The sequence below is a fragment of the Patiria miniata genome, unplaced genomic scaffold, assembly GCF_015706575.1.
Source record: "Patiria miniata isolate m_02_andy unplaced genomic scaffold, ASM1570657v1 HiC_scaffold_3, whole genome shotgun sequence".
Taxonomy (NCBI): domain Eukaryota; kingdom Metazoa; phylum Echinodermata; class Asteroidea; order Valvatida; family Asterinidae; genus Patiria; species Patiria miniata.
This window is the reverse complement of record NW_024037069.1, coordinates 12813516-12836416: the sequence shown is the minus strand read 5'-3', so window position 1 is coordinate 12836416 and position 22901 is coordinate 12813516. Positions and strand designations below refer to the sequence as shown.

The 22901-nt window shown below is 40.0% G+C and overlaps 1 protein-coding gene across 1 annotated transcript; it reads left to right on the top strand.

Annotated features, from left to right (window-relative positions):
- LOC119736480 (toll-like receptor 4) lies at window positions 1-2453 on the top strand. Its single transcript, XM_038210497.1, has one exon. It carries the CDS (start codon window positions 1-3, stop codon window positions 1801-1803), a length of 1803 nt encoding a protein of 600 aa, XP_038066425.1. The 3' UTR covers window positions 1804-2453.
- Window positions 2454-22901: the final 20448 nt, after the last annotated feature.

Genomic DNA, 22901 nt, shown 5'->3' with positions numbered 1-22901 from the left:
ATGTATCCATACGAAATAGACCGGGAACAGCCCGCCTGCAACAACCTTCCCGATTGTTCCTGTCCGTCCTATGGCGATACGTACGGCCTAGAGCTCGGCTTGACGCTCAGTTGTAGGGTTGGCCCAAATGGATTTAACTTCTCGCAGTTTCACGGCCTGAACCTTACAATGAATCTGTGGTGGTCTCTTGAATTCTACTCTAATTTTAATCCTGATGGGCATTCTTCTTCTCCCCTGGTGATCCCGAGAAACGCCATACCAGCCTCAGCCAGCGTGACGCCGTTCCGGTTACTCATCAACAACGTTGAGCTCGTCTCAGTGGAGAGAGGCGCGTTCGCCGGTCGGACTCTAACAGTTCTCTGGTTCCGCGGGACCCAAATGACCAGTCTACCCTTGGATAGCTTCCGGGACCAGAGTGCCAATTTGAAACTAGTCGTGATCCAAGGAGTAAGTCAAAAAAACGGCGAACCTATTGGATTCCCGAGCTTCCACTCATTTCAAGCTCTGCGAACACTTGCAATTGAACACACTCCAATTAAGTATCTACCTGACCAGTTCTTTATATATAACTTACTCTCACTGGAGGAATTTATTCTCGACAGTGCGCAAACGACTCAAGGCGTATCACCGCGTGCATTCCAGGATCTTCCAGTTCTGAGTTCGATGACGATCTTAAAGTGCATGTTGCAGCAGGTGCCAATCGATGCACTCTCCTCTCTCGCCAACTTGACTAATTTAGACCTCTCCTTGAACGACATCCAAACTTTATCTGCCGTCGATATTGAGGCATTGAAACGGTTGCCTTCTCTATTTCAGGTCACCTTGGGCGATAATCCTTTTAGCTGCACGTGTGACTTGCTGCCGTTTATTAAGTTGCTGCAAGGTGGATCACCTTTCGACATACGATGTGAAAGATATGGACTAAATAGTAATAACGACTGTCGATGTGCAAGTCCTGAACAGCTTCGAGGCAAACTACTTGCCGACTTGAGTCATGTCAATTGGTCGGTATGTACTGCAGAAAGCACGGTGAAGCCTGAGAACCTCACAACGCGGGATTATGTAGACTCCTCCACAGTCACACGTAGGGCGCGGGATTATGTAGACTCCTCCACAGTCACACGTCTGTCTATCTCCATCATCTCGGCCGTCGTGGTGTTAGGAATTGCAGTAGTGGTGGTGGTTGTGATTGTGCACAGGAAGATGAAGCTGAGATGGGTTGGGTTATTCAGAAGATACGATCGTCCGAATAGCAATGTCTATGAAGGTGATGGGGAGGGGTACGCATACGACGCTTACATCTGTCATCACAGCGAAATGGAAGTTTTCGTCTCCGAACAGATGATACAACGCCTGGAAGGGGAGCCTAACAACTTCCGCCTGTGTGTGTCCTTTCGGGACTTCCTCGTCGGCGCTGACAAGTTGGACAATGTGGCGACTGCAATGACGTCTAGTCGGCTGATAATCGTCCTTCTTGACGCCAACTTCATTGCAAGCGGCCAGTGCATGCTCGAGTTGAACATGGCCAGTACCCGGATGTTGGATGCAACGGTAGGCGCCGCTCCAGTCGCCCCAGCGGCCGCTGGCAACGCCGCTATCATGGACGGTGCTGCTGGTCTCCTTCTCGTGTTGCTGGACGCTCTTCCAGTGGATGCCTTGCCAGCCACCTTGACGGTACTTCGAGACAAGATTACGTGTCTGGAATGGAGGCAAGAGGATGAGGAAAGATGCTGGCGTCAACTCGTAGCCTCCATTCAGGCTACAAGACCCAGGCAACCTCAGCAAATGGACATTGAAGACTAGTCAGCGCGTCAAAATGAGTTGGGAAAACATGTACATGTACACAGACAGTAGCCTAACAGCATTTACGTGTTGTCAAATTGAACCACAAACAACCAACCAAGTGTATATCATGAAATGTATAACACATCAATAATTGATTTCAGTCTTCTATGATACAGATCTATCTATAATACAGAAAAAAAAAGATTTCTTCTAATTTGAACATAATTTTTGTTTAGAGTGCATTTTTCTGTTTCTAAACAAAAATGCTTTGGGATATAGGGCCAACTTGCTCCTTAAAATACTCCCGTAATAAAAGCTTTTAAAGTATTTTGGGACATTAATGTACAAACGTCTGCAAAAGAATCGAGTTTTGATATCAGAAAAATGGAGTGTAGCCTACATGTACTAATGATCGTATATGTGGTTGTGTGATGCGTTTAAATAATCATGAATACATTTTTTAATACTGTTTTAGACCTCAAGTATAAACAAGACAAACTCTTTGCTGTATTTTGAGCTACAACTTAATAATTAATAGGCAAGCATCTTCACATTTGTGGAATGTTTAATATGTCAAGTTTGTATATAATTTAGAAAATTGTTTGAAACTTAGTTTTTTTGCTATACCCACGCATTTTGGCATTACGTAAATGTACCATATAAAAACGAGAATTTCTACTAGCTACTCCCGCATAAAATGTTTATAAATAATGCTGTTGACTTGTAGCCAGTTTGCAATATAGAGAATGACACGGTAGCTGTAAATGTGCATGTTTTAATAATTCAAAATATTTTCTTTGTACTATTTTTGCTGTCTGTTTTGTCTAATAACTACCGTTCCAAAAACAGTTACATATTAATAAGTAGGCCTACACATTGGTGGCCTATATCACTGAGTAAGATGCTTCTTTTAAGTGTTCAAACAATAAAGTTTAAATGTTAGAATATAGACCTTTTTGTGCTAAGTTTAATCAAAAATGATTTTACTTTCTGATGGAAACAATAGAATGGTGCTTTTTTAGCTTAGGTAAATTTGGGAAAACATTAGAATGTACCCAACTTATAGTGCCCTTCATTTTTTTACGAATAACCTAAGAGTTCAACCCGCTCATCGGTAACATAGCTAATTAAATTAAAATGTATACAAACAAAAAGGTGAAACTACAGAAAGCCCTTACGTGTTTAAGAAACAAAACAATTCCAGACAAATATTACAGGCACATACTTTGATCAGTAGCCTCAACATTAGAGCCTGAACGTATACGCCATTTTGTCTTAAGAGTTTCCGGACCCTGGCCCTCCGCGACCTTTCTATGGGCATTTTACACGGAGTTGCCCTTTCTCTTGCTATAATTTTGACAGAAAGATTTCTAACCGTAATCACCCAAAGAAACATTCGTGTTTTATTTTGGCATTTCACACAAAAAATGACGAGAAATCAGATGGAGATTGGTAAAGACGACTTTTACTTACGACCGTTCACATCCGGATTTTTATACCTAGGTCTCCTTGTTCGTTCACGATTGTTTTCACATCGCGTACTTGCGTGTGACTCGAAAATGATAACGACACGAAGATTTACCTTACCTACATCCGATGGATTCTAGATAGCCGGGCTTGCTTTAATCATGCTTGAATACAGGTCTTATATCAACTGTCATTTTAGATTTGTTTGTAAATGAGAATTAATCACACACCGTAATTGTTTGTCCCAAAAGACATTTTAGTCTCCTATTTAAATTTCAGTTTTTACCCTATGACTACCACAAAATTATTTCATAACGTTTTTATCTTTGTAAGAGTGCTCCGAGTTCCATTAGTCCACATGTACTTTCCTATTTGAGGGGTCCGGAAGCGCGCCACCAGGGGTCAACTGTCAGGCTCTATTGTGATGCAAAATGCATCTGTCAGTTCGACTCGTCTCGCTATATAATTAGTTGCCTCGACTGTCGAGCTGAGTTCGATCCACCTAAGTTGCTCTGGACATGTTAACAACTTGTTGGATATTTTGTCTCCAGTGGACTTTCCAAAGTGACTATGACGACTTGTTGAGATGTTTTATATCGCAAAGTCGAGATGACGACTTGTCGAGATATGTTATTAATTTTTCACCAATGCGACTTCCAGTTGACATGGCAACTTATAAAGAAATTTTAACTCGGCAAGTCGACTTTATAGATATTGAGATGTCCGCTTACCGAGATAATTCATCTCGCCATTGCAAATCGTCATCACGAAAGAGTTTCACCCAGAGTTTTTGTAAATTGCTACTTTTGTTCACGTTTGCTTGAAACACACGTACGAAACAAGAAAATCCGCCGCCGTTTAGTTATTACTTTATAAATTCGAATCATTTGGGTTTTCGGTGCGTAAGAGCCCGGCGCAAAAATAACCACAGATTTAAGGATTTTTCCGAAGCGGGTTGCAGACGCCAATTTTGTTTACTGATAAATACAAATTGAAAATTCGTAAGGAGAAGTAGGGAATTTTGAAGAACGCGTCCTGAGCAACTTGAGAGGATCGAACTCTGTCCAACAACTAACTACAATGTATGCTAGACGAATCAAACCAACAGACGGAATTTGAATCATAGGGTGCGTTCGTTTGGCTCACCCGGGTCGACACGAGTCAGCCCCGGGCCGTTCGATTAGCTCTGACGACATTTTTAGGGCTCACCCGGGTCAGCCTAGCTATACACATACGAACCGGATAGCGCGAAGGGCGCACGACTTACTTAAATTCTGAATGTGCACAAAGCGTCTTTGCGAAGGGCGTCATTTTTCGGCAGTACGTTCGAATGTCTCCAGGAGTGGTCTCTGCAAACTCTCCCTTTCTCATCGTTTAGGGGGTATGCTTATGCACGGAGCCCAGACCGAATCCAAGTTCCTTGCCTATAATATTTGCCTGTATTGTATTATCAAATTTATTTCTTACACCGTCCAATCTGGTGTGGTCGCTTAACAGATAGAAAGTGGTGTGGATATATCGACCTCCCCCTATAAATTATTCTGAACTCGCCCCTTCAACACGGACTCATCGTTTTCCATCGTTTTTCTTGGGCAATGATCTCTCGTGTCCTTTAATTCAGCCTTACGGTATATGCTTTGCTTCAGTTAAAACAATAATTTCATGTTACCAGACTTCCTGATACCAGCTAGCACGGTAGTGCCAGATCAAAGGAAATGAGCACTGATGTCGAGAAATCTGATCTTAAAACGTGTATCCGTCGGAAGCTGTCTAGTTTTTTTGTTATTCTTCTTTTTTAATTTTTTTTTTTCATTTCCTCGAAAATACAATAGGCCTGAATAGCTGTTAATCGACCTGACCAAAAACCGGGTTAACTCCGCCTATCAGGACCGCTTGAGACCTGTGCCCCCATTCCCCATAAATTCCAACTCTCTAAATCCCAAAAGTGGAACTAGGGACTAGACGAGAAAAGCCTCTCATTTTAGATTGAAATACTCGGGGGGAAAAAAACGACTGACTTCAGTCGAAGCTCGAGTGAAAACTCCATCTTTTCGATTAAAGGAATTTCAGTCTAAAACGTCTAGTCCCTAGTTTCCGACTATGAGAGTGAATCTTCACTCGAATGGAGTGATTTTACACTCTTTGGAATTCAGAGAGTACACTGAAAAATTGCCTGGGTTATTTTACCAAAGAAAGGGTGAAAACTGGAACTACCCAAACTTGGGTTGTTCTATAACCAATTGTTTGGGTTAGAATTTTTGTTAAATTCAACCAAAGTTGTAGTCATATACAAGACCAAATTGAATTTGGTTTTGAATGACCACAAGTTTTGGTTGAATTTAGCAGAAATTCTAACCCAAACAATTGGTTATAGAACAACCCAAGTTTGGGTAGTTCAAGTTTTCACCCTTTTTTTGGTAAAATTAACCAAGGCAATTTTTTAGTGTAAACAAATAACAAAAACAAACAACCAAAAAAACTGAAGACGTATTAATGAGAAAACGTTTCTAGGGGTTTTTTTTTTTCGTTCAAATAAAACGGGGAAAATACAGCAATATAAAGTTTTTTTAATTGACACCGATTTTTGCCTTTTTGCTACGTTTCGTTGTTGTCTGCACTTTCCTGAGCTGATTGCACATTTCGTTGAATGTAAACTGATGACAACCATCATATCAAAGGTTGGGTCAAGGAAAGTTGATCAGGGTAAAGAGGTCGCTTTTCCTGCGTGCGGATTTCCCTGTACATATTCCTCGTAACAGGCTAATACAGCTTCCGCTAAAAAGCCATATGCAAAAATCGGTGTTTCGACGGTTGTTCAAGAAATGTAGGTTTACTATCAGTTATCACACTTTTTATCCGCATTCTTAAATACCGTCTTGGTCAAAATACCTTTTTTTTTTTAAAGTCGCATAGTGTTGACACATACAAGAAATTGTGACTATTTCTGCCTTTTTCTTCACATCACGTTATTGGACACGACACCAGACTAAAACCGGTTACTGTATGTGTCTGCTGTATGCTAGTATCAAAATGATACTAAGAAAACTAAGTAAGATGATTTGTAAAATATCAAGATGAAAATAAGAAACAGTGGGATGATCTGTAAAGAAATGTAGGTTTGTTTTTACGAAAAACGGTAAAGCTTGAATGGAAGATTTCTGATAAATTCAAGATTCTTGTCCTATCAAAAGATCAGGGTCTTGAGAGTTGGTGCCAGGAGTGATCTTTTGCCTCCTACAATAATTGATGACAGCGACATGTTTTGGATCTGCAAAATGTTTTCAAGGGTTCTCACTAGTCTGGAGATTTCTTGGACCTGTAACAGTTTCGCTGAGACTTGAACCAGTTTGGGTCGGAGATTTACTACTTTTGAATTTACTGCCTTCGATCTGGTTGATTGAGTTTTGAGCTCTTTCACGACCTTTTCAATTGCTGGGTCTCTGTCACAATGCCATTTGCGTAAATTTCTACTTGAAAAAATACTGAATTAATTATATGTGATGAAATCCTCACTGTAGTTTCAAAACTCATTAGCGTTTGCTATACTGCGCTACTGAATGGAAAAATGTCATGAACAATTACTCGACGTGTCACTTTAGTACTAGGGCCACGAGGCTGTAAAATTACACGATTTGGAAATAAGCTATCCGATTTTCGCTTCATTGGGTTGCACTTGAGCAAAGGTAAAGTTTTTGTAACTTTGAGAAAAACATTTCAGGGGAAAAAGAACTCTCAAATTTTACAAGTAAAATGTCAGGTCTTTTGATGCTAATACAAGCCTAAATATACGTATGTACTACTTTGAATCGAACAGCCTAAGCTAGCTGCCCTTTCGATTTCAATACATACAAATACATCCAAGGACCCCAGCATTACATTTGGTTCGGTATAAAAGAGAGTGCATGCATGATTGCGTATATTTATTGGTCCCCTGAAAGCTATGAATGGCATTGCTCAGGAAGCCCCGCCCCCTTAAACTTGTCCCTCTTTGCCTGGTACGCGACAAACAGTGATCAATACTGGACGGTTTCTATGGTTCTTTAAAATAGGGTGTTAGTTGAGCGATCGAGATGTTAAAGTTGGAGGAAGTAAATTCCCCCGCCATTTTACCTAGAGCGTTCGTATACGAAGGGTGAGGCCCCGTAACTGAATACATGTACAACTCACTCCATATAAATTTTGGACTAAAATTCCCAACCCTTCACCCAACTCCGTATTTAGACGGGACATTTTCATCAGGGGCTGACTTCAACTTGCCTAAACTTGGCAAACCGAGAGTATACCAGTAAAGACCTACATTTTTCTGCGGAACAGAAAATGTTCTGGCGACCAGAAATAGAACTTGATCAGTACTCACAGCCGGCGAACTGAACAGTAAAGTTGTCAGTGCTGTGTCGTGTTGCCCATGTTGCAGTTTGGTTGGCATTTTGGTGAGCGCCGTGACGTGTTGGACGCCTCTTGAGGGGCTTCTCCAAGTCTTGCAAAGAGAATAATCAGACTAAGCAAGGTACGTTACGTCATAGGCTGATTCTAACATCCATCATCTTGAGAACTAGAATTTAATCCGTTCGCAGGGAAATATCAGCACAAAGTGAAATATTAGTAGGTCCTAACCGCTTTAGGCCTATTTATTCGGTGAATATATTAATATTGATGCTTATTTCCTTAATCTATTCAGTTCAGCTTAATTAAACACAACGCGGACAATATCGGGATAATTATTCATTTTAAATTTCTATTTAAAGTAAACGTTTATTTCCATTAATTCATATTAATATTGAATGATATGAATATACAATTAGCAATAACGAAAAGAATACAACAATGAACTTATTTTTTTTCACTTTCTTATAGTTTAGGCACTTTCCTGACGACGTTCAGAGCATACTGACCGGAACGTCGAGTTTAAACCTCTGGTTCTTTTCAGAACTATTTTCTTAGTTGAGAAATTATTCGTGTATGGTGCTTTTGCAAACCTGTCATTCATGAATTTAAAAAGCATGGAGGCATTTTCAAGAAGCCAGAGCTTATATAGAAATGCCTTACAAAACACAAGTTAAAATTGAAGGGAAAGACGAATTGGAACAAAAAATGAGGAAACAAAAAAGATGATAGCAAACAGACACAGACACAAACGGACAGACAGTACAGGGTATTGCGTAAAGAAAGAACAAAGCAAGTATAACTTCAAAAACAGTCAAAAACAGTCAAATAGACACAATGGATCAATCAAAGATGTAAACATATATATATATATAAGGAATATATATCGAGGGTGGTTATCACGCCGAATCAAATGGAAGAGAAAGAGAAAAGAATTGACCAACCAATCGACCGACCAACCGACAATCATCTATTATGAATTCGCCAATTAACCGAAGAAAGATTCGACAAAAAACAAGAACTGGAGATTAACAGATTCACGGACAGACAAATGGGACAATCAACCAAATCAGGAATTCAAACAGTCAATTTAAACATTCAACATCAACAATCCCCATCCCATTGGTTTAAAAATTGCAGCGAAATGAACATCATCTTAATGAATAGTACTGTTTTAGCATTTGCTATATTGCGAATGTAAACTTGTATTTATCATTTCGTTTGAAACTGTAAGCAACTTCAAATTGATTTTGGCTGCTTAGTTCAGACCTTCAGTCTATCTCAGTTCTGACAAATTTAAGCTTTGATTTTCCAATGCTGGTATAAATTATCATGTGATCGCGTATAGTATTTAATAATAATAATTACTGGTATTTATAAAGTGCCTTTGCCAAAGCATTCAGAGCGCTGTAAACAAATCAACATAATTGGGAACAAATGAAATCAAAACAAATATGCTTTAAGAGTCCCGTAAACTGTTCAAGAGAAGATGCATTCCGGATGGTGATGGGGAGAGAGTTCCATGTTCAGGGCCCGGCAACGGAGAAAGCACGGTCCCCTGTGTTCCTGATAGTGCGAGGGATGACCAAATTGGCTTCCGAGCGGAGACCTTGTCGTGTGAGGTCTGCAACGTCGGAAATGTATTGATGGGAACTTGTTGGACACCTGTACATGTTAAGTGCTGTTTTGAAGACAACCCGTTTTGGGAGACAATGAAGTTCAGCTAGTACTTTAGGGATGTGGCATGAGAGGTCTTTGGCTTCTGGTGAATCAGGCGAGCGGCTTTGTTTTGAATGTCTTGAAGACGATTGAGATATGTTATCGAAAAATCACTTATGTTTTCACTGGAGTTTACAGTCAAAGTTACAGTGAACAAGTCTAACTATATTGGTCTATAATCAGTGTTGCTGGAACCTTTTCACGTGGAACCAAACGACGATTTTGAAATGAACTTGGTTGCTCAACAAAATCTATTCAATAAGCAAACCGGGCCCTCGTTTCCGAATGCCGCGATGATAAATTGTAACCAAATAGGGTCACAAAATATGGTCCAACTATATGTAGTTTGAAAATTTGAATATCAATACAGGGTGAGGGACATATTGAACGGTTCTGTAAAGAACGTAGCCCGGGTAAGGTGCCTATATGTAAACCCATACCAGACACCTATTGTTGATAACCACAATACTTTGTTATTGCGACATGCATTCAGCCGAGTCTGGGAATTTGGGTAAATTTGATTTGGGTCGCTAGAGGTATTTATACGTCATCATTTCATTGTTCAACGCTGAATGCCAAAGCATGCGATTCTTCAGAGAATCTAAATTTGATCAGCAATGAGGAGGTCTTCTGATCATAAAAACAATATAAATGCAAAATAGTCTTAAAATCATAACATAGAAAAACAAACATTTTATGTGTAACTAAGTCGTCAAGGTTAGTAGATGTATACGTTGGTTTTTAAATTTGTTTTTGTAAATATTACTTGGGTTGTTTGTCAATAATCCTGTACAGCTTGAATCAGTTTGTAATCCAAACTTAGTGGGCATGTATACTTTTAAGTTCAACAAAAATATTGTCACTATATATTATAGTATCTACGGTTTTTCGGCTTTCCTGTAATTTTTGTCTGACCACCATTGATTTAAAAACGGTCATTTCCAACTTAGAGAAAGAATATTTTAAGCTTCGTTTTGACATCTTTATGATGCTCAATTATTTTAGATCTAAGGCTTTTGATGAAATTTAGGGGTGTTTTTTTTCACTAAATCGCCGCCAAATGACCAGAGGCTAGTCAAAGTATGGCATGCAAGATTAACAGGCATTTAACTGTAAGTTATAGAAAACCAATCCAATTTTCAATTGGTATGTTTTGGTTTTAAGGAAAAACTAATGGATTCAGATGTTTGGCGTCTGCAACCCTCCGAAATAGCGCTTTCATTTTGCGCACAAATTAACCCGCCCTCTGAGAGCCGAATTATTCACTGGCAGCCAATAATTCAACTTTTGTGAAGAAATTATACAATAACCAGACGTCGGTGTATTTTTATTTATCAATGTCTTACTTCAAAAGTGAATGACTTTTATAATTGGAAAAAAGCACTTGAATTAAGACAACTCTATTTTCAGAGGTGAAATGTGAAAATAGCACAGGAAATGCCTAATTCGAAAACTACAATGTTTTTCGTTGTAATTAGGCTATGATACTTCGGCATTTTCTCCTACCGCGTGGCCCTAGGATGACCCCCCAAAGATACAACCCTAAAACATTTGATTTTTTTTAAAAAGAGATGGATGGATCTTCGTGTTTTGGAATCAGATTAAAGCTGAGAGCTTTTTCTTTCAAATACTGAAAAAAATCATGAAAATAACACTTTGGGTTGCTGAGAAAATGCCAATTATGTAAAAGTAGTCATACAATGGACAATGGGGACAGGGAACCAGACTAGGGTCGATGGTCGACAACCATGTCTCGTTTCTGTGCGTACTGCAGTTTTCAGAGCCACGCGTGTGGTTGAGATTGCAGATGTCAATACACCAGTCACATGCACCAGTGACACATAGTTACACTATACAGCAGCATAGGCGTGCATAATGTTGAGACCGCGTGATTAATCTTTGAGAATCAATAAAAAGTCAACAGAGAGAGATCTGATTTTGCTTTTTACTGGCATCGACTTGACTTTGACAATGCTCTTACTGTCATTCTAGACTGTCAGTGTTTTTAACATCTTGCCATCATCACAAATATGATAGCCCAACATCGTGTGGTTGTTCCTACAACTTCTAGTTATTAGGTGGGCCTTGAGCCCAACACCTATTGGTTTTGTAAGAATTTACTGTTTTTGTTCTTCTCAGCATATTCTCAGCAAATCCTTCTCCAGAACTGTTTGAAAAAATGGAAACATATATGAACTTCATTGGTCAATACATGAATGCCCAATCCACCGCAGATGTGGTTTTTTGCAATTACGTAATCATGACGTCATCATGGGTCGCGTGACGTCACTTGAAAGTTTAATCAATTTAATCTTTGAAATTCCATATAAAATCAACCGTGAGAGACCGGAACCTGAAATTTGCGGGAATCGACATAGTAATACATGATCTTCATTTTATCTTGTGCGCGTTAAATCACGTGACCCTTCCTTCCGGTCGAATCCGGAAGTGTTTAATAATTTAAAAGTGGAAAAAGATATGAACTTGCTTTAACGATTTAAGTGTCTGCCTGGATTGACCTTTAAAAAAAAATAATGGGTGACGCCATGAAGTGTTGGAGCGCCCTCTAGCGACAGGTAAAAAACGTCAAAAACGCATTTTCACTCGATGTCTGTGGCGAAGTTGCGTTAATCGCTTCAAAATTAATGTACATAATGACCATAATGCAGACAACACCTGTGCGCGAAAATCGATACAATCCATCGATACAATATTGCAGGGTCTTCATTTTTGGTATTAAGTGCAAAATCACGTGACCCTTCCTTCCGGTCGAAACCGGAAGTGTCTTATTATTTGAAATTGGCAGAAGATGCGAACTTGCTTTCAACGATGTGAGTGCCTGCCTGGGCAGTACTGTACAAAAATTTACACGTGACGTCATAAAAAGTTAGAGAGCCCTCAGGCGGCATGTCGAAAAAGTCAAACATGGATTTAAACATGCATATTTTGAGTTGATGTGTGTGGTAAAGGTTTCGGTAATCCATGGCCCAACACCGTGTGGTTGTTCCTACAACCTCTAGTTGAATTTGCATTTTGACAGCTGTGACAGCCCGGGAATCAGCCCATGGTTCAGCCCGGCGCGAATCACTGCTGCGATTCGGCCCAAAAATGTTGTGGATGGTACCCCGAAGCAAATAGTTGATATTCGTTCACGCGTGCGGAAAGGAGCCCTGCTGATTTCCCTCAACCTCGTGCGCGCGGGACGAAAGACCCACTTAGGCCAGAAAGTAATTACTATGGCGACTTAAAGGTCTTTTCTAAGAAAAAAGCGACAAATCCTGGACAAATTGAGAGAAAATTACTCGAATCTAAGCTCTGTATATTTTCAATGGACCGCTTTCGTTTTTTGACGCCAGGCCCATTTATGCACATGCGCCATATAATGGACCGAAAACCAGTCTATCCTTCTTAGAACATACGTCAAATCCATTATATCAAAAGAATAATAATGTATTCTTCTGATATCTTTAGTCAAATCCTGATATACACGTCGTGCCAGTTTTAGAACACCGGGGCGAACTGGTCAAAAAAAAGCGAAAATAACTAAATGTTTATACGGCGTACAGGCATACGCTTATATGTTTATGTACGAGCAGGCGCGGTTCTACGGGGGGGGGGGGGGCTGGGGGGGGGGCTGTAGCCCCCCAAAAAATGTTTGTCTAGCCCCCCCCCCCCCAAATAAATTTCGTAAAAAAAAAAAAATTGCGTAAGCAAAAAGATTTGGATTGTGATGTACATGCGAACGGTCTCCCCCTAAAGAAGAAATAGCCGTGACAAGGGTGCAATAGTTAATATAGTGTGAATGATTTTAGGACTTTATTGGCGATCCCCATTGAAAATATCGATTTTTGGAGGCCTAAGTGTCTGGAAAAAATAACCGGTCTACATTTCAGCACGCCTCCCTGAAAAAAATTCTGGATCCACCGTGCTAGCCCCCCCCCCCCCAAATATTGGTTCTAGAACCGCGCCTGTGTACGAGCTGCCGATAGTCTTTTTTATTCCGAATATATGGATTCCGATCTTACTTATATAGGTATACTTCTGATACTGTGATGCTGCCGGGTGCTTTGCATAGAATGTGCCTGACAGAAGGGCGTATGCGCGCGTAATCACCAAAACTTTCCAGCAAAAAGGCATGCAGAAAACTGCCTCTATTTACATGAAATCTAACTTTTTTACTGAAAATTAACGCAAGTTGTTCCAAAAATGGGGGTTCACACACGTGACAAATTAAAAATGTGTACGATTTATAATATGTGTGCATGGGAAACATTAGATCCACAATACGCGATTACGTGTGGGGGGGGGACATTGCTTTCATTGGAGCCTTTCAATGCAATTTTCTAGAAGTCATTGTTCGTGCCAGAACGTTTGTTTGCGTCGGGCACACGCGGCATTTACAATGTACTAATAAATGATCAGCAATTAATCCATAATCGATGAACAATAGAGCATGTTTCATTTCACCACAATATATTTGGGGGTTTTTTACACAGGAAGTTCCGTTACTGTGATTAGAAATGGCAGAGCTGGGAAGTATGAACGTATCTACTACAGTTACACAAACTACAAGTGAGAGCGAGACATCTGGCTTGGCAGTAGGAGAACTCATTGGGATTGGTGTCGGTCTTGTATCAGTGTTGGGCGTATGTGTGGCAATATGTGAGTGATGTTCGTCCACGTACACTTGCTCGTTTCGATTTCTTTTTTGTTTTACGATGGATTTTTTTTTGTTAAAATTATGTGGAGGATATGAATATTTTGTATTGGGTTTTGCGGGGGACTTTCGCCCTTCACCGGCGTAAACACTGTACACAATTGTTCCAGGGCTTACAAGAAACTTTCAAAGGTAGCGGAATTTCAATGGACCTTTTTCAGGGTACGTCATCTTGACTACCAATGAATCAAAGCGTATTACTAAAACAAAACATGCGGCGTAAATAGTATGTGCGTCGTGCGGTGAAAAGTGACTTTCGCAAAGTTACAGCAGATTGACACCCTTATACATGTAAATGAACGTGTAGGCCTAACCTAGAAAAAAAAAACACCACTATATGGGGGAACTCGCTCAAAAACTAAAGACTAGACTCTATGGGGATTAACTAACCAAACTAAACTAAACTCAGGATCTTTGAAAGGAACGGTCGCGAGGAAATTGAATTAATAGAGACACAGACACAAATTCTAGATTTCAAACAGATAAGGACAAAAATAATTAATTCACAAGGGCGAAAGTCGATCAGGACTTAACCAAAACGAAAATGGAAACTAAAAACTATAAAACGTGAAAGTGACGAACATTTTTAAACTAAAAGCGCAAAACCTAAGACCAAAGACGAATAACCGATTTAAAAAAAAAACAAAGTGTGTAATAATGGATCTTGGAATGCTCTTTGACTTAAAAGTCAATGACTCCACGCAGTCATAACTCAAGCAGAACACCACACACCAGTTAGAAGGAACATGCTGTAAACGTCAAATCTCTGCTTAGCCGTGTGGTTGCGAAGGCCGATATCTAAATGTTACGTTATTTTGAATGAAACAACATCTACACAGATATGTTCACGTTGAGGGGATTCCTAGAAATTGAGATAAATACATAGATTTGGGGACGTTTTCGAACGATTTCTTCCCGACTTTAAGGTCAGCTTTACCAGTAACCAGAATTGACGTTTCGGCATCGATGATGGCGAATTTTTCACTGACATGAAGTTTAGAATTTCTTCTTTCGTTATAATATAACATATCAATCATACTGAGCATATTTTCTGAGAAACACAACATTCAAAAGGCCATGTTGTTTTGGGTGCATGAATTTCACTGCTCTGTTATAGTTGTTTCCCAACGGCGACGCTTAGGCCTTTGCAACCACACGGCTGCTGGTCTGCTAGAATGAACTAAAGTGTGGCTTGACCATGTGGTAGCTTATACATATTAAATAAGGAACTTGTTGGCTAAACTAAACAAACAGAAGGACGCACTACCAAGAACTTGGGGGACATCTTTACTAAAACTAAAATGATTTTTAATCTTTTTTTCAAGGGGAGCATTTCTCCTAAATGTTATAAACTAAAAATACATGAAAGTTTACAATTAAAATTTGGCCCTGCAACCATTATATATTTTTATGGTGGAATGTATGCGTCGGGAAGGTACAATTGGAGGGAGGCCATCTCAATTCAATCTTGTTTACTTTATTTATGCTTCCTGCAGCCGGACTGAACACAATTAGAGATGTGCATCTTTCTCAAACTATGTATGCTGCAAAACTATATCAAATTGCCAATATTAATGCTTCCAATAGAGAAAATATCCCAACTAAATGCTTTGAAGCTTTATCCTACAAGTGTCTGATATTTTAAACTAAAAGTAATGACGAAAGTTTGTGTCTGTCATTCTTACAGTGGTATGTTATTTCAATCACTGCAGAAACAGCCGAGGTAAGAAAAAAATATATCAGAAAGTAAAATAAAACGCGAATGTGAAGATTTATATATTAAAGGGAATATGCATCATTTGCTTTTGCTGTAATTTTCAGAAATAGATGGATTGGGGGGGGGTAGTACTTTGTAGCAAATATTGTTGCACTGACGTGTTTGAAGTTTTGTGTTCGTACATGCTGGAAAAATTCATGTTCCTGTAGTCTGGTCCCCTGACCCCACTTAAGATGAAACGGAGTAATTTATAGACGTCAGGGAATTGTAAGGTCAGGGTCAACGCTGGTCAGCCAACCAGTGTTGGAAAGTGCCACGATCTCAGTGGATCTCAGTGAATTATTAGAGAGAATTTTGAAAATTAATTCACAAGGTTTTTTTTTTTACAGCAAACGTGCTCATTCAAATAACAAACTCGATCATTCCAGATAATTCAATAATGGATTAAACGTTTATGCTGAGAAACTAAGGGAATTATATGCGACGATTTGTACATAATGACTGTGAGTGACCAGAAGAAGGTCCTATTTCCTGAGGCTGTATAACACACCTCTGTCCAAAATATAAAATATAATAACTATACCATTCTATAAACCGTGTCGACGTGTTTGTAGTGATATTGTTTCTTCGCAATCTGGTTTGTACATCTGCTTCCAGGAACTAGGCAACGACGGAAACCATCAGATGTACAGATGGAATCGACGCCATTGTATTCTGACACAGGTAAGCTTTTCTAAGTGTTTCACGATAATGATATTTTATCATCACTGGGAACTTTGAAATTGCGAGGAACGCAGTACCGTTAAATTGTAATGCTAACAGTTTCTGCAACGTGTCGTCACACTTGTTAATCTTTTCTGAGCTCTATCGATATGACTGAATGGTCATTGTTATTACCTGCGCCACTGTTTGTGTGTTCTTTAAAGAAAAAAATGTTTAAAACACCGTGATTAAAATTGGAGACCCAAATGTATTTGACACACAAGATGGAGGATAAAAGCATACAAAAGAAAAGAGTGTTTGCATTTCTGTTGGGTAGAGAATGTCGATTATTTGAACTGTGAAGGAACAGACCTGGTCAAGTCGATAGGTATTATTACAATATGGTTTACCCATTCAAATGTATCCATGGACTGGCACCTAACAAAACACCTCACTGATAACATTGTTTTGCAAATAGAGGCTAATGAAAGTAGGATTGTCACTCGCCGCTCTCACCCAATGAATTTATATTACCCTATATGCCTAGATTGGAGTTAGCAAAATGTTAACTGACATATATCGGACCCAAACTGTTGTACAGTGCGGCCTATATACCATAGTTTCTTAAAGATATTACTAGTGTTAAAATTACAAATTAAAAGAAAAGCTTAAAAAGTTTCTTTTACAAAGAAATGTTAATCGATCATTTATAGGTTTTTAAACATTTATTGAACACAATTTGAAACTTTTGGAGGATAAAATCATGAATTTCAATGATTGTCAGTTTTCAGTTTTTAAGCTTTCAGCGTACTTTTTAATTGAAACTAATTTTTTTCATGTTTGAATAATATTGGGTGTTCTTAATTGTTTTGACTTACAGGGCCATTTTCAAAACAGGTTTACTGAATAAACACCCTGTATGATAATTATGTTATTAAATAAATTAATAAATAAAGCCTGACAAGACGCATATAGCGAGTTATTTTAAATGACATGATTGAAAGTGGTTTAGCAGTTTTTAGCAATTTAGCATGTTTCAAAAATGACCTATCCTGTCAAGATGACAAGATCATTTTGTCAGGGTGTGACTAAGTTCTGTTGTGTAAATCTATGGTCATTTTTCAAACTAAGATAAAATCGACCTTTATAATAATCATGTAATCAACAGGTTACGTACTGCAAGCTGTCCAGGAAAAGCTACAAAATGTGTACAAGACTCTGTTCATCCCAAAAGGGCAAGCCAACCCCACAAGATCGATAGCAGAAGTTGATGAGCTTTATACTGAGTTACAGCTCCTTGAAGCTATCGACAAGAGTGCCAACGAAGATAGGGCCACACGAGAAGGGAAAATGCCTGTGCAAAAACCTCACAAATTACCCCTAGCCTCTTGGAAAGATTTGCTTAATCCAGAAAAGGTAAAGAATTTGATTATAATTCTTTTAGGCGGGGCTGCAACTGGAAAAACTACACTTTTCAAGAAAATTGCACACACTTGGACAACATCCAAACAACTTGCCAATTTCAAGCTTTTGTTCTTGATCGAGCTGAAAAAAATGAAAACATCAAGCATCATTAATGCTATTTTAGACCAATGCTTTTTGCAAGATGAACGGCCAGATCGCGATGATTTAATCAGAATAATTACTGACAACGAAAAGGAAAGTGTTTTTTTATTGGACGGTTTAGATGAACTTCCACACAATTTTCTTGAACCTTCGAAGGACGACTACTGCGTGTATAATGTGTTGCACAAGAAGGTCTTACAACAAAGCCGCGTGTTAGTAGCAACGCGGCCTCAGAAGGTCGAAGATATTATCAAAGGTTACCCCAGGTCTTTGTGTGTTGAAATATCCGGATTCACAGAGGAAAACACAGAGCAATACATCTGTAAATATTTTAGAGATGAGGAGAGTAAGGGACGCAAATTAATTGAAATCATGGCTATGGAAAGCCTTCGACAATTGGCGCGTCTTCCAGTTGTCTGTCACATAGTTTGCCACACTTTCCAATTGGGTGTGTCGCAATTGCCTGACCGATTGACGGAGCTGTGCCGAACATTCATGGAGGCTCTTGCTCGGCGCCGCTGTGTAGAAGATTGGAAGCAGCGTTTGGAGACTGCACTTAGAGTTCTGGGACGTGTCGCGTTAGATGGGTTACTTGATAATCGCGAACTCGTATTGACGCAAAGGGAATTCGACGACTGCGCATTTGTCTTAAATGATGCATCCGTAGAAAGTGGTTTCATACAACAGGAACCTGTAGACGACTCGACGGTAAAAGTCACGTTCCTTTACAAGATGTTTCAGGAGTATTGTGCGGCATACTACTTTGCCAAATACTTGCATCAAGAATATATCACGGAGTTTCATGGGAGGTTGCAGCAGATCAATCTAGACAATGTCTATGCAGTGGAATATCTGCTTCGGTTCGCATGCGGCATTTCATCGGGATCTCCGGCTACTGGGCTCATCCTGGAACACGTACAAAAACAATGTGCCGAGAGAAGATGGTGTGACGAGGTTTCACTTCAGAAACTGGTTCGCCTTTTATTGTTTGAGTCAGGTTCTGACAAAATGGCTGATAAGCTAGACCGACCAACTCACGCAGAATGTGATAGTCACGAAGATCTGTTAGCCATGCGCTATTACTTGAAGTGTCTGCATCAGCCACTGGTAGAACTGGAGGAGTTTTCTGTCCACTGCAGATCGCATGATGACTTGGCGGTGTTGACGGATATTACTGTTGATCTTCGTGACAACACTAGAGTAAGCCTCAAGTTTAGGGCCACCTGTAGATCGCATGAAGGTCTGGTACTGCTGAGGGAGATGCTACTGAGTGGTTACATCAGGCCAATCACAGGATTTGAACAATTCAGAGTCACTTACATAATGTCAGAACAAGCAAACGAAGAGATGCAGACCTTAGACGAAACACTTGAAAGGATGGATAAGAAACTTCGTGATCAAATAGAGCTTGAACTGGAGATTAATGAGATGTCTCACTTTGATGACACCTGTGTGTTAGCATCCCTGTCCCGTGTCTGCAATCAGATCGAGGACGTCACACTGCGTAACCGAACGTATGAAGACGTCATAAGACTAGCGAATGCATTGGATGGCTGTGATAGGTTGGGAGACGGGCGTCTTGTCGAGGTAGCTTCGCTTGTTCCTCGGTCTCTGTCTTCGTTGACATTAGACGGATGTGGACTGAATGATGATAACGTCCCAGGCCTGATCAGCATCCTGCCTGCCGGTAGTGGTTTGCTGTGGCTTGTTGTTCCTCGAAATGAATTCAGTTTGTCTGGAGTGACGAAACTTACTGCTCATCTCCAGCGTCTGCCTCAACTACGGACGTTTTGGCTTGATTACAGTGGTCCCGATGCAGAGCGTGTCAAGCGGGTGGTCAAGCACAATCTTCCAAAGGTCAACTATGTTTAATTAACTGATAAAGAAAGATGGCATTTAATGTGCTGATATATAAATCACAGCGTTGCAAACTTAAATAAAAATGGATGACATATGCCAGTGAAAGTACACCATCGATCAAGCTTTCTTTAATATATATTTTTCGTTTCAAGTTGTGTTCCCCGTGTTATTGTCGAGTTTCATCCCGAAAAAAAAATAGATTCCTTTTCTAAATTGTTATTTCTGGCAATACAGAAGTTATTCACTTTTGAATGAGACATCGACCGAAACAAAAATGGCCCATGTAGAATTATTGAATTATTACTTTACAATTATGAATTATTGGCTGCCAGACAATGATTCTGTTCTGGCGGGGGTAGGCTGGTTCCCACCCCACAATCGGTAACAATAATGTACGGACTGGAAGCCATGTGCTCGCAAAGCGGATCTGTTTGCTCAAAACCCAAAACTATTTTTTTTCAGAGGGTTGCAGACGTAAAAAAAAAAGTAAAAAGGTAAAAGAGGGAGATTTTGTGGTTGGAATAAAACACTGAAGTTGTATTGACGGAACAAAAACTCGCATTTGTTGAAGAGCACGAGAAACCGACTTTAAGCGGATTTGGCAGCGTGTGAAAGCAATGGGTGATCATTCAACTGATGAACATTAAAAATAAAAACCACAACACATGACATCCATGATTCACCATGGATTGACTCGGCTTAGCAAAGTGAATCTTTAATTGCCTCTCTCCTCTAGTACGTGGTTCATATCCCATGGCTTCGTGAAAACACAGCTTTATAAAATGGAATATTATACTATACCCCTTGCCTTCCACCTCAGCTTGTCCACGGTTCAAATCCCGTCAGGGCTATATACTGCATAAGCATTGCAGTGCCTGTTTGCCTCCAAACAATGGGTACCCGGTTCATATCTAGGATGCAACCTCGTCCCCAGGGTGTCGAGCAGTACGCGCCCACCACTACCTGCTCTCTCACCCTGGTATTGGATCATTTGCATGTGCAAGATTTTTGCACACGTATGCAAATGAGGAACAGTCTGGTGCCTGGATATGCCTTACACATTAGCGTTTGTTCTTGTATGCGGTGTCTGGGGTAAAAACAGAGTCAATTCGTAGCAGCACAAGCACGGCGTAAGTTACGAAAACACGATTTTTGAAATCAAACTGTTACGATCTTATCAAGACAACATGCAGTATCATATTTCATATTAATATGAGCAAATTGGAAAGGAAATTAGTATTTTCGAGAAGGCGTGGACGAATGATCGCGAAAACACGTACTGCACGTTGTGAATATATAGCACCAAGTACACGATAAAACTCCATTACTAGCCAATTGTGGTATCCAATCAAGATACAGGAAGAAAGTTTCCTATCCAGGGTTTACTATTGGAAACGCGGTTGGAAATAAAGTAAGCACTGGGGACGAGGTTGATCTAGGATGTTGATTGACTCAGCTTTATGGATAGTGCTATGTAGTTTTCTTCCCAATCACCTCAGCTTGTCCACAGTTCAAATCCCGTCAGGGCTATATACTGTATTAAGCATTGTAGTGCCTGTTTGCCTCCAAACAATCGGTACCCGGTTCATATCTAGGCTGTGGATTGACTCAGCTTTATGGATAGTGATATGTACTTTCCTTCCCTATCACCTCAGCTTGTCCACGGTTCAAATCCCGTCAGGGCTATATACTGCACTGACTTACTAAGCATTGCAGTGCCTGCTTTCCTCTACGCAGTCGATACCCGGTTCATATCTAGGCTGTGGATTGACTCAGCTTTATGGATAGTGCTATGTACTTTCCTTCCCTATCACCTCAGCTTGTCCACGGTTCAAATCCCGTCAGGGCTATATACTGCACTGACTTACTAAGCATTGCAGTGCCTGCTTTCCTCTACGCAATCGATACCCGGTTCATATCTAGGCTGTGGATTGACTCAGCTTTATGGATGGTGCTGTGCACTTTCCTTCCCTATTACCTCAGCTTGTCCACGGTTCCAATCCCGTCAGGGCATTATACCGCATTGACTTACTACGCATTGCAGTGCTAGCTTGCCTCTACACAATCGGTACCCGGTTCATATCTAAGCTATGGATTGACTCAGCTTTATGGATAGTGCTATGTACTTCCCTTGCCTACGACTTTCCCTCGCCCAACCAGGGGTACTGTGTTTTTCTTCAATCAGGCTATCCACTTGATCATTTTCTGTCTCAAGTCTTTAGTGCGGGGGTTCACATCCAACCAGGGCTTCTTTGGAGGTTTAATCTGGATTGCAGCTGTTTTGGTCAGATTGGGTCTCTCGGATTGAACATTTTGGTTAGTAGACGGGTATTATGATTGCACTATATCGCTGAAACATTCCATTGACTACGGTTCGATTCCCATCGAGGGCAAATGCTTTTGCATCATTCTTTTTTTGCTTCTCAAACTTTGATCTCTTGTCTTATTTTGTATCTCACTTCTGATATTTCACCTGAGAATTGCCAGAGACAATATGCAGAACACACCCAAGGCAATCACACGAAATACATTTTGTGAGGATGTAAATGTGGTTTTGTGGGTTATTTAAAAACAAACATCCGTTGAAGAATCCAGCGTCCAGGTTTACAATTTCTCATTTGCATATCTTCATCAGACCTTGAATTATTGCTACCGTCATAATAATGAATCACACAGAGCTGTTCTTACACAATAATAAAACTTTGTGACAAATAAAACTTTGAATATTATCAGCTCTATTGGGGAAAAAAGTCCGAAATCAATGTGTGTCCCGCCTGAAAGAATAATCCATGAAAATAATAAGTTCCAACAAGAATTTTCACGAGTTGAATATGACATGTCAATCTTCTGTAGTTACAGAAAATAAAATGACAGGGTATAGGCCTATGCAGTCTACTGCCCTGTTTTCTTGAGGGAAAGTAGAAAAAGTGTCTACAAATTAAGCGGAATTTGTTACAAGGGCGGATCCGGGGAGGGGGGGGCGAA